The sequence below is a fragment of the Streptopelia decaocto genome (assembly GCF_964273445.1).
Source record: "Streptopelia decaocto genome assembly, chromosome: 2".
NCBI classification, from domain to species: domain Eukaryota; kingdom Metazoa; phylum Chordata; class Aves; order Columbiformes; family Columbidae; genus Streptopelia; species Streptopelia decaocto.
In genome coordinates this window covers 156,545,226-156,560,948 of record NC_138655.1, presented here as the reverse complement: position 1 = coordinate 156,560,948, position 15,723 = coordinate 156,545,226, and the positions used below count along the sequence as shown (strand labels likewise).

General features: G+C 44.8%; 1 protein-coding gene across 15 annotated transcripts in view; it reads right to left on the bottom strand.

Moving 5' to 3' along the window:
* Positions 1–1,128: 1,128 nt before the first annotated feature.
* The window catches only part of KMT2C (lysine methyltransferase 2C), a 203,464-nt gene continuing 188,869 nt past the window's right edge, over positions 1,129–15,723 (bottom strand). For 10 of the 15 annotated variants that reach the window (XM_082046506.1, XM_082046501.1, XM_082046494.1 and 7 more), the window contains 15 exons: positions 14,824–14,965; positions 13,660–13,807; positions 13,057–13,235; positions 12,808–12,962; positions 12,374–12,623; positions 11,462–11,601; positions 10,446–10,550; positions 8,018–9,140; positions 6,194–6,330; positions 5,893–6,035; positions 5,458–5,626; positions 4,525–4,641; positions 3,940–4,013; positions 3,461–3,569; positions 1,129–3,228 (listed from right to left, as the gene is read on the bottom strand). In XM_082046506.1, coding sequence (XP_081902632.1) covers positions 3,136–3,228; positions 3,461–3,569; positions 3,940–4,013; positions 4,525–4,641; positions 5,458–5,626; positions 5,893–6,035; positions 6,194–6,330; positions 8,018–9,140; positions 10,446–10,550; positions 11,462–11,601; positions 12,374–12,623; positions 12,808–12,962; positions 13,057–13,235; positions 13,660–13,807; positions 14,824–14,965 — 3,084 coding nt within the window. In that variant the 3' untranslated portion in view covers positions 1,129–3,135. The remainder of the gene's footprint in view (positions 3,229–3,460; positions 3,570–3,939; positions 4,014–4,524; positions 4,642–5,457; positions 5,627–5,892; positions 6,036–6,193; positions 6,331–8,017; positions 9,141–10,445; positions 10,551–11,461; positions 11,602–12,373; positions 12,624–12,807; positions 12,963–13,056; positions 13,236–13,659; positions 13,808–14,823; positions 14,966–15,723) is intronic. The other 5 variants (XM_082046502.1, XM_082046499.1, XM_082046498.1 and 2 more) reach the window with 3 other exon arrangements.

Here is a 15,723-nt window from a genome sequence, read left to right as displayed (position 1 = left end):
TCTGTATGGCCTCGCTCTTTGTAGCCATCGCACCGGAAAGCATTAACTAAGATAAGGATAATATAGGTCTAGTTTTCACTTTATTTTCTTCACAGCCGGCTCTTTCTCCTCTCATTTCTTGGAATGTTTGACAGGTAATTTCTTTATTTATGTTTCTCTTTCTCTTCCCAAGTTCATTTATTTCACTGTTTGCCTTCTTTTGACTTCTGCCTCAGCCCCGGATGCATCTTCAGTGCGTGGCAGCTGCTGCAGAAGCTGCTTTCACCCTGTGTATTTGTTCTCAGCCGCGTTCACCAGGCGCTGCTTCAGACACCAGCACAGCACAAACTCTCCGGCCTCCAGTTATCGACATTTCGGGCAGCGTGAGGCAGTAACGATAGTGTTGGAGTCATTGCAGACATTGTCTTCCTGCAGACAGAGCGTTCGCTTGTGACAGAAGAAAATGGGCAGCTCCTCGCCTCCAGTCGTGGGCAGGGAGGAACCAGGTGAGCAGGGCTTACTGTAAACCACAGCACGTGGAAATTCTTCCAGGTAAACATTACAATGGGAGTCGACAACACCAAAAGTCTTCAGACCCAACCTCAGCCCCTTCCAGCAGCTGCACATCCCCTGGGGCTGGTGCCGTGTGCCCCGAGGGGCACCCGGAGGCTTGAAATCAGGGGGACACGGGGGTGGGTTGAATGAATGGCAGCCTCTGACGGGCTGCAGCCGCGTTCCTGCCTCAGCGTCACTGCTGGGCAGTTTCTTCTCCCGAGGTGTCCCCAAGCAGCGATGGGGTCAAACACCGGCACTCCAAACATCCCCCCTTTTACTTCTTCTTCCTCCAGCTTTACACACTGACCATGATGTGACATGGTCTGAAACGTCCCCTCCCTGCTCCCAGCACACCCCACCCAGGAGGAGCAGCAGCTCCCAACCCAGCACACAGTATTTATTTAATTTATTAGTGTCTTTTGCAGTTTTCTGGGGAAACACGACAGCGGGAACGGCGTCTGGTAGGTGCTCAAGCCACCACGGTGTCACACGTGGGGCGCGGGGTGTGTTGGAGCGGAACGCACCCACTGCTCCCAACACCGAACCCACGACACCCTGGGGAGCCAGCCAATGAAACAGGAACAGAGAACTTACTTATAGATGTAAAATATTTTTATTTGTAAATGCTGATCTTCTAAATCTGTTTCCACAAATTCCAAAACCCATAACACTCTGTATACTTCAAAAAGGTTTGTTTTTTGTGATGTTTTTGTTGTTTGGTCTTTTTTTTGTTTGTTTTTTTTTTCTTTTCTTTTTCTTCCCAACATTAGATACTATTATACAGAACAGAAAAAAACCTGTAGGACAAATACTGGTAGGATGTTGGAATATTGTACAAGAGAAGAAAAATATTCAAGAAACAATTTCATACAGCTATTTATCAAGAGAAAAATATATACAATTGATTTATTCTGTAAGATAAAAATACATCATGCCATATACATTACAAGTTCAGAACTGTATTACTGAATATACCAACAGTTTACAGTCCACTTTCATTGTGCACACAAAAAAAAAACTTCATTTTTTTAAAATTTTATATTTAGCCTGTGAAGTGTCAGTACCAGAAGTTTTAAGTACAAAATAAAAAGCTAACCTGCTTCGAAACGCTGATTCAATCTCTACAAGCAAACACAAAACAGTGTTTATTTATTTTGAAAAGAAATGTAAACAAAAAAAACCAATCCATACAAACACATCTTTAAATTACATCTTCCAACCCCCTATTGCCAGAGTCCTGCAGCTGCAAGCGCGACAGCTCCTGGTTTTCCTCGGGATCCTGTTCCGAAGGCTGCGTCCCACCGGTTCCGCTCCGCTACGTGATCCTACGCCCTTTACATGATTTACCGTAGGCTGAACAGTCCCCTAATCTCAACTACTTCTGCTGAAGAGAAAAAAACCAGCGTCCAGCCTCTATTTTGGGTGGGTTTTTAGCAGTTATTCACAGTTATCACAAATTGTAAGCACAAAAAAAAAAAACCAACCTGACTTAAGAAATAGGGATGCGACAATATAATACAAATAAAATTAATCTAAATTATTACCCAAACATCTACAAAAGTCCGAGTTGTAATGTACACGCCCTTAGCAGGCTTAAGGTTTGCTTAAAAAAGTTCTAAGAAGACCACAGTTGTGACTGCTTGAAACATAAAAAACCCCCCCTCTTTAAATTGAGATTTTGGTTACTCCGTCATTGCAATCGCATGTCTGGTAATACATGAGATCATATTGTAACATCCCTACTGACAGTTTATAATAAGCACCCGAACTGCTGCAGAGTTGGTAGCATTTGGTCAATAACTATTTTTATACTGTATTTTTTTTTTCCTCTTTTTTTTTTCGCAAAATATTTACACTTTTGTACAAAGTAACAGGGTTTGTTAGTTCTGCAGGTAACAGCAGCAGCTTGGCTTTCTTCTAACTTTCTTTTTAAAAATAGCTTCATTCACTTATTCAATAATAAATACAAAAAGGTTCTCTTATTTTACAGAAATCAAAAACTACAATAAACTGACTCATGGAATCAAGTATTTAAATGTATTTTAGTGCAAGTTATTTTTTCCCTTAGCTCTATCCCTAAGGAAGTCGGTTCAGTACATTCCTTGTTCAGTGGTGTCTACTTTTATTTAAAACTTTTCTTTAATTAGAGGGCCTGCCCCTTTATCAAATAAGGCTGTGGCCAGCACTTTGGACTTCTCCCTTTCGCTGGTGATTTCAGTCTTACATTCATGTGCCCCCGCGGCCCCGCGGCTCGGCCAGCGGTTCTTTGCCCAAGTTCAACAGTTTCTCCTTAGTGAGCTCAAAAACAAAAGTGCTGGACCATTCTGTAATTGGGTTTCACCTCCATGTCTCTGGAAAGTTGGCTTCGGATTTTGCCGGCTCGCTTCTGCTGCTTCGTTATTATATTTTTTTTTCATTTTTCTTCTTTTCTTTTTAAATACTTGAGTAGAAATCTGTACTTCCAGAAGTGATTTCTTTTTTTTTTTTTCCCCACCCCGTCCCCCCCTTTCAAAAAGGCAACAATTTTCCATCGACAAAATCAACGTGTGAATCACTTCTTCCTAGGGACAAGCGACCCTCAAAGACAGCAAGGAATGCATTCTAGTTCATCCACTTTCGGCAGTTTACAGCTCCACAGTGACATGGAATCTTGTGCTGGTCGTCTTCAAAATCAAACTTGTAGTCGTAGCAAAGCTGCCAGAAGAGGTGGGAGAACAGTTACAACCGGGATTTACCGCAGGACGTGCCCGCGGGTTTCATATCCATGATTAAGCTCTAGAGGTTGAGCTGTTAAAGGGAAGAGGGGAAGGGAAATGTCGCTCTGCCCACCCCAGTACAAACCGGTTACAAGCGCCCTTAGAGCTCACTAAGTATTTACAACGCGTTGCAAATAAGGGGTGGGTGAAGGCAAAGGAGCCCGTCCTACCTCCTCCCCTTTCTGGATTCTCCTGCTGGAGCTAATGATGATTTTGTGTCCTCTCTCGAAAGTCACCACCTCGGCCACGCAGTTCGGCGCACACGAGTGGTTGATGTACCTGCCAGGAGACAGGGTGCAAAGGGAACGTGTTAAGAAAGCGCATCCCTGGAGGCAAATGTCACCAAACCTTAGGACGGCCTTGGCTTCAGGGCTGCATTGACTTCCCAGATACAATTATATTACTCTGCACTTGTTTCTTTACCTAGAAAATGTAAAAAAAATCAAGCATTAAAAAAAAAATCCCATTCTTTCTTCATAGCTGCCATGAAACATAATCAAAGGTGAGCCAAGCTAATGAGAAAGGTGACGTTATTTCACCGAATGGACCAGCTCAGAGAATAACACCCACTGAGAAAAGCCCGAGCTCGTGTCCCCCACAGCCAGGCCTGGGACAGCCCGGGATGCGTCTGGTCGCTGCAGACACCCACCTGGCAGGGCCTCCCGTCAGGGTGGCATCGATGACGTGGTCGTTGTCGATGCGGAACATGTACACGCCGCGGTTCTGAAAAACACAATCGGAACAGAGACTCTTGGAGACTTTACGTAACTGCCGGTGATGAAAAGGCAGCAGCGGCGGGGGCTCCCTCCGCCTGTCCTCCCGCCTTTGGGAGCAGACGCAGGTCACGGGGACAGCGAGGGTCACACATAAATTCACATATAAATTCGTATTTCCATCATAGGTTCTGTACCGCTCATCAAGGAGCTTGAGGTGCTTCACGAATACGTCCTCACTGGTACAATACGCTGAGTTCCACAATTTAAAGAATTTCTCATTAAAAATGGATGCTCTGACATGTCTGCTTCTCTCTCTGGGCCAGGGGACGTGTGTGACGCACCCGGCCAGGGCGCTGAGACACGTATTAAACATTTAAACACTCTGATCCTTTGGCGAGAAACACCACGGACTGTTCTGGTTCTCTTTTCAGCCTACTGCTCTTACAGCACAGCAGCAAACAGGAATCAGGGGACCTGAGTTGCTGGAACACAAGAACATTTGTTTCGTTGTATGGTACCTGAGATTCATAAAGCTTCTCCTTCCTGTTCGCCACCTCATTCCGGATAATAGTTCCGATATACTCAATGACCATCGTGTGCTTTTCTATGTCTCTAGCAGCATACAAGCCCAGGCCCTATAAAAAAATACATTGTGATTTAGAATTCTGTAATAAATTGACATTTACACCGCGTTGCTCGCCGTGCCCCAAACCCGGGACTGCAGGGAACCAGAAAGAGCCAATGGCCCAGGAAGAACGAAGTGGTGCTGGAACACAGAACTCAGCTTCACGTTCGGTTCTTAAGATGCAAGAAAATGTATTGGAAAGTTTTTCTCATACCTCTGACACCTGACCAGGCAAAGATTGTAAATTCACTGAAAAATAAAGCGAGCCTTACTAGGCTGGAGAAACCGAGTAGGAACACAACGGCACGGTTAAGTCCAACTTAAAATCAACAGCTGTGTTCATACACAGCAAGATTCATTAAAAGCTTTTGCAAAACAGTCTGCAGAGCAAAACCACCAACTCTGTAAAGCAACGAGCTTATTATTTTGATGAATTCAAACAAGTATTGGACTCTTGACGCTGGTCTCGTTCCGCTCTGCTCAACCGGGGCTGAGCACGTCTGTACACGGGCGGTTTTAGGAAGTTTTACAGAAATATGCTTAGAAAAAACAAACAAACAAACTTGAAATGTCTTTCTAGATGATGGTAACAAATTGTTTTTTAAAATATTCACAATAATTAGAAAGAAATCTTAAGATAAATCTATGGAAGACAGAAAAATTGCCGATTTTGGGATGAGGCTTGAAGGAATTTTTGCCCTAGCATTAGTTTCAAATATAAATATGTATATATAAAATGTATGCGAATGTAAAATTTATATAAAATAGACATAAATAAAACCCTAAGAAATCGATTTTAATCTATAACCCTGAAATGCGAACTGACCTGAATACGCGAGCGAGCCAGGTACACGTTGGACTTCCACTCGGTTTTCATTTTGCGGTACTGAGAGGACTTGGAATGGACGAACTGTTTGCTGTAGGGCGCGTTCAGCTCCCCCGTGACTGTGCTCTGGAAGGACTTCGACGTGCTGGTGCTGTTCAAGGTGTGAGGCCTGTAGGAATTGGGCATACGCCGGGAAAGAACACAAAGGAAAACTGAAGATTTCTCCGAAAAAGAGCCGCAAAACCCATCCAAAATTCTTGGGGACGCACAGACACTGAAAGCCAGCTAGCGGAGACAACAAAGCGACTCCCTCGCTCCGGGCATGCACATCCACAGCCAAAGACGACAGGGTTTGTAAGCAGCAGACAAAAGCACAAATAACCCTAAGCAGCCTATAAACCCTGGGCTGTACTATGTGAAATTAAAACAAAATACCTTAACACAAACCTCTTGACATGGGTACTCATTTTAGGCTCGGCACGGGCGCAGCCCGTGGGGTTGATGGCAAGAGGGAGTTCCATTAAGGGGTTTCGGCCATAGCGGAAAGTGTAGTTCTCGCAGGCCTCAACCCCCGGCAGCTGCAAACAACACAGAAAAAGAAAAGAAATCCAAGTCATTATATGTTAATTGTGCGTAAGGAAATATTTACTTTTCCACGCTTCTTCCTGTTCCCGTTCTCTCGTGTCTATCCGGCGATTTGGGGTGATGCAGCGAGAACGGGGCTGGTAAGACTCACCGATTCTGCAATCCTGGCCACGGCAGAGACCGTCAAACCAAAGAGGTCTTCACCCTTCAAATAGCTGGGAAACAGCTGGAGCATTTCCGATTCTTTTCTAACAGAAGCAACGGGCTCCAGGATCTTATCCCACACACCTACACGGCCATACGGGCAAGAATTAGTGATCACGAAAATACAGGTGTTAAAATGAATGTCGGAGGGTATCAGGAACCAGAAACCAACACTGGAGAAGCGTTTTGTCCTTGGCTACATACACAATCAGACTGGGGTTCAAAAAGTGAGGTGGAAAATCATTTGGTGAGTTGCTATTTTTTCCTGAACCAATCCCAAACAAACATGACATTCCTACTGCACCCCTGATTCTGGGGAACAAACCTTTTGGTGTTGGCATCATGGAAATTTATAGTCCTCTGACAACAATAACATGGACGGAACCTCCTGAGAGAAACTGCACAAAAAATTTGCTGAAAATAAATGACCTATTGTGTTTCCGCTGCTGGATCACACTCCGCTCTCGGCTGGGGGTGATTTCCCCAGCAGTGGTTTGATGGGGCAGAGCAGGACCGAGCGTGTCCGCAGCACCAAGGGGTGAAGACCCAGAGCCTCACAGGCCCCATGGACATACACCCACCACAGTCCTCAGGAGGTTCCACAAGGTCCTGCACCTGGGCCAGGGCAACCCCTGCTGTCCATAGACCGGGGGATGAGGGGACTGAGAGCGGCCCTGCGGAGAAGAGCTTGGGGGTGCTGGGGAGGAAAGACTTGACATGAGCTGGCAACGTGCACTTGCAGCCCAAAAGGCCAATTGTATCATGGGCTGCATCATAAGGAGTGTGGGCAGCAGGTCAAGGTGATTCTGCTCTGGTGAGCCCCCCCTGCAGTGCTGGTCCAGCTCTGGTTCCTCAGCACAGGACGCACATGGACCTGCTGGAGAGGGGCCAGAGGAGCCACACGAATGATCCGAGGCTGGAACAGCTCTGCTGGGAGGACAGGCTGAGAGAGCTGGGGTGTTCAGCTGGAGAAGAGAAGCTCCAGGGAGACCTTACTGCGGCCTTTCAGTGCTTAAAAGGGGCTGATAAGAAAGTGGGGACAGACTTTTTAGCAGGGCCTGTTGTAATGAGACGAAGCGTGATGGTTTAAACTAAAGCAGGGGAGATTCAGGCCAGACATGAGGAAGAAATTTTGTACACTGAGAGTGGTGAAACCCTGGCCCAGGTTGCCCAGAGAGGTGGTGGATGAACCATCCCTGGAGACATCCCAGGCCAGGCTGGACGGGGCTCTGAGCAACCTGAGCTGGTGAAGATGTCCCTGCTCATGGCAGGGGTGGCACTGGATGAGCTTTGGAGGTCCCTTCCAACCCAAACTGTTCTATGATCCCTCAGAGATGCCCCATTTGTTTATGATCTAATGTAACGTCCCTCACCCTGCCAGAGACAACGTTACCTGCTCCCAGAACGTGGTCAACTCAACTGTCTTTATTGTTTATGACCTTCAGCCCAGCTGATCTGAAGATAATTGAGTGAAGGTATCGTACGGAAACAAAGTCACTTTTCATTAATGGAAACCTACGCTGACATTCCTACTATTTTAATTCATTTCCAGTACTCAGGTCTCCCCTGTGAACTTGTAACAAGTCATCTTATTTACAGCTTATACAATTTCTTCAAGGGTTTCCTCAGTCTTCATTGCATGATATTTAAAAGGGTCCCTGGAAGCTCACTAGAAACATGACATTAAAACAGTGTCTGCAACACAAGTATCAGTAGCAAGAAAACAAACAGCAAACCCACAGAAGTCATGATGTTAGCTCACAAAATTTACCTTTGGGTGTTGTGTCGGTCAGGACCAGATCTTCATGGCCTTGCTCCACAACCTTGATGACAAACAAGGGCAGCCCGTCCTTCTCCTCGATGGAACAGAGATAGCGGCAGCGTCGGTTTGCGTACCTCATGCTCCAGTAGAGCCGGCTGGCCTCGTAGCCCACGGGGAAGAGCGCTTTGGAGGAGTGGAACGCCTGCATCTGCTGCGGCAGCAGCTGCCCCACGGCGTGGAAGATCAGGCTCCCCACGCGGAAAGTGTGGTCCCGCTCCCCTCGCTGGACAATGCTGGCGATCTGCCGCACCTCGTCACGCTGGACGTAGACCCTCCTGAAGACCGCGAAGTAACTAAGTTCTTGCTCATGAGTTCCCTTTGGTTTGTGCATGGGGCAAAGCATGGTCTTGTCTTTAAAAAACATGCATTGTGCTTTAATGGCACAGGTAAAGTGATAAATATTGGTGCACCTTAACCTGTGACAACCGCTGGTGGCGCCCATTTTGTGACAAAACATGCATTTCATTTGCAAGCCTCTTCGCAGTGCTAGTTCCACGTTTATTAAGGCACCAGCTTGTGTCTCGTAGACTTCTGTAGACCAAAGGGCACAGTTCAAATGGACCCAAAGGTCTAAATCCAGGTTAAGAAGCCTCGCTGGTCCATCGGTTAATCCATCACCTTCCTCGTGACAGAAGCAACATTTCCTGTAGTCTTTAGGCACAGGATCAGGCTTAAGGGTTGTGCCGAGTTTTTTAAGAAATTCATCTATTTCTTCTTCACCAGGAGGTTTGAATGATCCTTTAGGAATCACGATCTGAATGCTCCACTTTTTCCATTTCATCCCTTTCCATTTCTTGCTCGGAGGCCGACAGTCATCGAGACTGCTGTGTATTGCTTTTAACCTCGGTTTTAGTTTCACCGTTACCTTAAGCTCATCCGGCTTCGCCTCCACCTTGGCCGCTTCGAAGGCGGGAGGGAACATGATGGGGGGTGAGGATGGTGGAGAAACCTTCTCCTGCAGCTGGGGCAGACAGTGGACGTCCAAAGTGGAGATGTTGTTGCTGTACTGGTGGAACGCTTTGGGCGGCCTCTCCTTCATCGGCGACTGCGGCAAAGACGGAACCGATTCCTGCTGAAGCAATAGAAAAGGCTTAAGAAACAAATCCCAAATGTGGGGCCCTTGAACAGAGAAGAGGAAGCATCAACGATCCCTTGTCCACCTCTTGAACCAAAATCTGCTCGCTTGCCCCAGACGAGCCTGCTCACAGATGTAGTTCTTAGGTACATTTAGGAAGTTTTGTTACAACATGAAATAACCTTAAAATATGGGTCATAGAATTCATCTAAAGAGTAAGAATCTTCTTATTATTAGAAGGGAAAGATTTGGAATTTATGCCACATATTCTTCCCCGAAACAAGTGAGGAAGAAATTCCTGCTGGGCTTCAGATTAGATACAGCTTAAGGAATTAACGATTCAGTCCTAATAAATAAGAGCTATACCTGCAGAGATTTGTTAAGAACAAGAAGAGAAAACAAGAACAAATGAAGTTTAGATTAAAAAGTGCTTCATGCGGTTTGTATGAGTAATCTTGAAAAAGTAAACTAAAGGATCAAGAGGCTGAATGTGACATTTAATTAACTTAATTAAGTACACACCGATGCGCTTGTGCAGAAATGTTACCCTGTTTAGGTACTAGTGAAAATGAGCTATGTGGGACACTACAATAATGTGGATGTGCACACCTTTATTTTTTCAATTTCTTTTGAAAAATATGAGTAGGATGCTTTGAAGGAAGGCTGCAAATTGTACAGTGAATACAGGACCACGAGAAAGCATTGATTAGGCGATACCTGAAGCACATGGCCTGTTCTGTCCAGTGGTTTAGGGGCAAAAAAAACCCATCTCATTCTTCCTCGTCACTGTCAGTTCACAGGCTCTTTATGAGTGTTTTGCTAATTACAAAAGCAGTTTTGCCCAAATTAAGTAAGGGAATAGGACTGTATTTGTCCAGTTACACTGAACAACTAAAAGTCCTTTTGCAGACTCGCTGTTCAGTTATTACGGGCACAGTTGTTGTAATTTTTGTTTTTACTGCGTAAGCCAAATCAAAATGCAGAATATAGCCCTTAAAGACGGGTGTGTGGTTTTGTACAATGCCCAGAGCACCTGATGGACTATGTTTTTGAGACTGCACCTTCAAGCCTGTGAGGACAAAAGGTGGCAACAGTTGTGCCATGCGGCCACCAGGCAGAAAGTTCTGCAAATATGAATTTCACTTCACGCCACTGGTTCAGAATCTCGACATCTGAATATAGAGCAATGCATTTATAACCCTCTAAAATGAAGTGCAATCTTCCCTCTTGCCCCCTTTCTGTTCTTCAAAAACTAGCTGCAATAATTCTACTCACCAGGGTTTACCAGCGTTTGGTACTTACTTTGTTCTCTGAGTTTTTTGCTTGCACAGCTGCTGAATAAAGAACAAAGCAGTTGTTGCTACAGAATACAATGTCCTTCATTTTATCAGAGCCTTCCTGGGAATCCTGGGAATCAAACAGGGAACATTATCAGAAGTGCATTTTAATACCATCCCTCACATAATAAGTGTAATGAAACAGTTCTTCCAATCTGGCTAGAAACTCTTTATTTGCAGAACATTTTGAAATAATGAGCGATATTGTGATATAAACACTTGATTATTTGACAGATCTAACGTTACCACCACCTACAACCTTGTTCTTCAGCGTTTCGTGCCTTTAACAGAAGTTTAACAATCGAACTGAAGCATTCTATACCATGCACGCATCTGCTCCATAGCCACACTTGCAAAGTAAAATCCATGTTCTTTTATCTTTAGATGGCAAAAGAACATCTCGTTTCAGCCTAATCAAAGACAGATCACATTGTTTTATCTACTGATCCATCTGCAAAACACCCCTGGGAATTCAGCGCTTTGCTGACTACACGGACCCATTATTTTTGTATATAAATTTTGGCTATACACCTTTGTTGCCTAAATATCTCCATCTCATTGAAAGAGCAATGGTACTTTTTGAATGAATGACAGTTCCCCATGAAAATACAAGAGACCTAAGTCGGATTCCTGCTCAAAAAAGTACAATTATTCTTGCTGTTGCAGTATTTCCTGACACGGCAATATGGGGCTGCCTTGCCAATAAGCTCTTTGCGAATAAAGGTCCCTGAAGTGGTCATGGAAAGAGGTCAGGAGCAGAATTTAGGAAGCTGCCATGTATGGGACCTGCTTTATGAGATTTACTGAAATTCATTTTATATAAGTAGCAACTTTGACATTTCTTATTTGTACAACAAATGTGCCCGAATGTCCCACCCTGAATGAGTCCACACGCAGAAGGGAGAGCACAGTTATTGGTCTTTGTCGCTTGGTTTGCTCGTTCAGCATCACACGCAAGAAACGCCACATCCCCGGCCGTACCTGTTTCAGGAAAGGAAGGTCCTTCAAGGATTTCCGCACCCCGCTGCCGAGAACCACCACTTTGCAATGGGAGCACCAGCGAGGCCTCAAAGCTGAGCCTTCTGCTATATTCTGACCATGATCCTTGTAGCCAGCTATACCTAGAAAATCCATACGTCTGTTAGAAGCTGCATCAGATTGAACCCAGTTGCTGAGATGTCACGGTGGTCTCCTGGGTAGGGTGTGGAAGGCAAGCTTTAAACTAATGGGGAAATGGTTTAAACTAGACCAAAACCAACTGTGTGAACGAAGCAAAAATACATTTTTGTTTAAGATATTCATAACTACACCAACATAGGAATATATGCTTAAACAACTAGTCAACTTTCCAACACAGGAACAATCTTTCTGAATGATGGATTTAATATCAGACCAAAAAACCCCTAATGATGTTGAGAACCAGTGGAAAATGATGTTGAGAACCACTGGAAGAAATACCTCTCTGACAGTGATGTAGATAACACAATGGAAACCAGAGGTGGATCAGACCTATTAAGTCATGGTTAAGATCAGGAGCAGGTGCACATGCACTGATCATGTAAGTATTATTTAAAACAAGAATCAATTATTAAATTCTAGAGAGTGAATTTATAAGGCTCAAATGCATTAATACATTAATACTGCCGTCCCTGGAGGCTTTTAAACTGAGATTGGACATGGCACTTAGTGCCATGATCTAGTAAACGGACTAGAGTTGGACCAAGGGTTGGACTCGATGATCTCTGAGGTCTTTTCCAACCCAGTCGATTCTGTGATTCTGTGACTCAAGTTAAAATTTTGGTACTGAAAACTGAAAAGAATCGGTATCTACTCATAGAACCATAGAATCATTTTGGTTGGAAGAGACCCTGAGGATCACCGAGTCACACTCACCGTTGCTGTTTGCGGGGAACGGCACATTCGGCTGCTTCAGCCCGTAGGATGCGATGCGGGCAGGTCCCCCGGGCGCTGCCGCGGGGCCCTGGAGCAGCAGGCGCTGCCTGTACTCCAGGGACGGGGTCACCCTGTGGCTGCTGCCGCTGCCCACGGAGGACGGGACGTCCGGAGCGTTACTGACCTCGTAACTGTTGGGAATCCTGACGTGGAGCAGGTTGGAGAACGCCGCTACAACGCCACTAATGTTCTAAGGACAAGAATCAAAACATCACTTTGTTTTCATCAGGCAGTTAAGACAGCACTAATGTAAATTATCAGACTGAGACAGCTGCTTTATGGTACTATGCTATAAGCCCTTCAGATTCACTATATATAAAATACATTAAATGCTGTTGTATTGCAGATATGTAATACAAACTTATTTATTTTACCTCAGCAGCTGTGGGATGTAAAGTAATTGCTACAGATATAAGGCCAGATTTAGGACCATTCTGGGATGGTCCAAGCTGAGAGGCAAAGAAGCCAGAACCAGGTAACGCTCCCGAACCGGGTTCTGATTTTATGTAATCCCTTTTGGCTTCTGAACCTGAAAATTAAACAAAATACACCAGGTTAATCCTACAGACATGTGAATGTAAAAAAAGCCCAGCCTAGTTCTGTTTGCTCTGCTGCAGTCTCACCTTTCCCAGTACTGCTGGGTAGGATGGGAATGATGGGAGATGGGACGGGTTCTGGGTTCTCCTCCTTCACCACCGACAGGTCGGGATACCTACTGATCTCCATCCCCACCACGCTTTCAGGAGAGGAAGAGGGAACAAAGCTGTCAGGAGTGTCCCTGTCCTCACAGTGATCTTGAACCCTGGAACAAAACCCAAAATACACCATTTGGAAATGTTCTATAAATCTTGAAGAACCCAAAGTTATAAATCACAACAGGGAGCCACAATGAACTTGCTTCTCGTGACTAGTCACGGAACACAATGATGGGGTAGGTCATTACTTCTGGGTATCTCACACCCCATTGCACATGGTGGTTTCTTGGGAAAGACGTATACAGAGAAGCATTCTTAACCATTTAACAGCATGTAGAGTCCAGCAATGGCAGAAGTCACCCATTTCTCTATGCTGCTCTTAACACGTGGTTAACCAGGACAAATGACCCCATTACCTTCTCTGTACTGTGACAGTTTCTTCGTCTCCTCCCACCTCCACAGCCTCATCTCTACTAAAAGATCAGAGAATCTGCCCCAAATACGGTTTTGAAGATGTCAGGGAAAACCCACCTTAACTCCTCCTGGTTGTTGTGAGGTGGTGTTGGAAGCGAAGCAGGAACATCCACAGTTTTAGGGCCCTGAGCCATTGCTCTTGCTAATAAATCATCTTGTGGTCTGAAAGGCAACTGGAACTGCTTTGGTCCCAGAGCTTTGGTAACTAAAACCAGAAACAGCACAATGAGACATCTGCACAGCTCTCCATTGATATATATCGTGTATATCGGGGTATCGGTGGCTCCCTGATACAACCCAGGTGTTAGAGCAGATGGTAACACCACTCCCATCCACTTGGAGTTCAAACATTTTTGACCATGTGTGATTAATCTCCGTATTTACAAAGAAATGCAAATTTTGAGCAAAAAGGGCTTGAAGGGCTCTGGAGTGTGCCTTCTGCCAGTACGAGAGGATTGTTGTTTTACTTAAAAAATAAATCAAAAACTTTGTTACAAAAATGGAAAAGGGGCAGGAAAAGAGGATTTTAGTCACTGAACTCTTATGAAGAGGCAGTATAAAGTTTTATTTAAAAGAAAGCAATTTTAATTGACCAAATTACAAGTATCAAAAAACCCATGCTGATTACATACAGAGCCTGCTGAGGGTACATTTTGGGTAGTCTGCTTTTGAGCTCACTCAACCAACTGGTCAGTCATTCTACTGGACATAGAAATCTGACTTTAAGGTTTTCTTTTTCATTTCTTAAGGGTGCTTCTAGCTCTCAAGATGCTTTTAAAGGGGCACGGGGCAGAGGCTATCATTTGAAATTTCTCTTTAGTGACCAACGACAGAGCCCGAGGGAAGGGCAGGAAGATGTGCCAGGAGAGGTTCAGGTTGGACATCAGGAAAAGGTTCTTCCCCCAGAGGGTGCTGGACACTGAACAGGCTCCCCAGGGAGGTGTCACGGCCCCAAGCCTGACAGTGTTCAAGAGGAGACTGGACAACACCCTCAGACACACGGTGTGAACTGTGGGGTGTCCTGTGCAGGGACAGGAGTTGGACTCCATGATCCTTGTGGGTCCCTTCCCACTCAGGACATTCTATGACATTATACCAGTGTAAAACAAAGCTGGATATTAACGATTACAACCTTAAAGAGTCTGGCATCCCAGTTATCTATTTCGCAATTTGCTACAAGCGTGGCTCATTTATTACAGAAACAATGCACATTAGTCTTACCGTCGTGACCTCCCAACATCCCAGCCTTGCCAGCCAGCTCCTCGGTGGTTGCGAAGCCATTTACCAACTTCTGGCACGGCACCGGGGGCGGTGTGGGGGGAAGAGAAGCCGGGGGTGTTGGGGGATTGCTCAGATTGTTCTGCTGCATGAGAGTAAAGAACTGTGAATCAGCTGTGCACGAAAGGTGAAAACTCGCCTTCTAATACTAGATAATATAACCCACTCAAATACTTTTACACCTAGAGGCAGCACTGATAAGCAGCGATAATTAATTGTCAAGTATGTGACCCAATACATAAAAGTAGCTACTATAAAAGACACAACACTTTGCTTTTCTTGTACCAGTGATATTAACAGAGAAATAGTTTACACAATGAGTACGTATTACTGAAAGAAGATGTATCTAAATTATTTACAGAAAAACACAGCGAATATTTTTAGGAATGGCTTGCGAGCCCGAACAAGTTCCTACAGTTTAAGCAAAGGCCTGAACTTAAGATTGGGATGGCTATTCTGCACTGCCTCTCCATCACCACAAACAAGCCAGCTTGCCCGATTTTCACTAAAAGAGAAGCTAATTCACATTTAGCTCAGGACGAGCTTTCACGGAAGCAGTTACCACATTGCAGGCTACTTCTCACCAGCTTACTTAACTGCTCATATTTTCAATGAAAACTAAAGGAGAACTTCAGTATCTGTTCTTGTTGCAGTCATGCCTACGAAACTAATACTTACTATTCACTTTTGACCACAGCAGCTATTTCTGCTGGGACACATTCTCAGCTTACATGCTGTGTAAGGCTGGAGTAACCACCCCTGGTTTTAAATACGTTACTGAAGTTTTTATACAAGCTGTTTCAAAAAGATGGACCCAGTTTCAAACCAGAGTGATTTCAAATT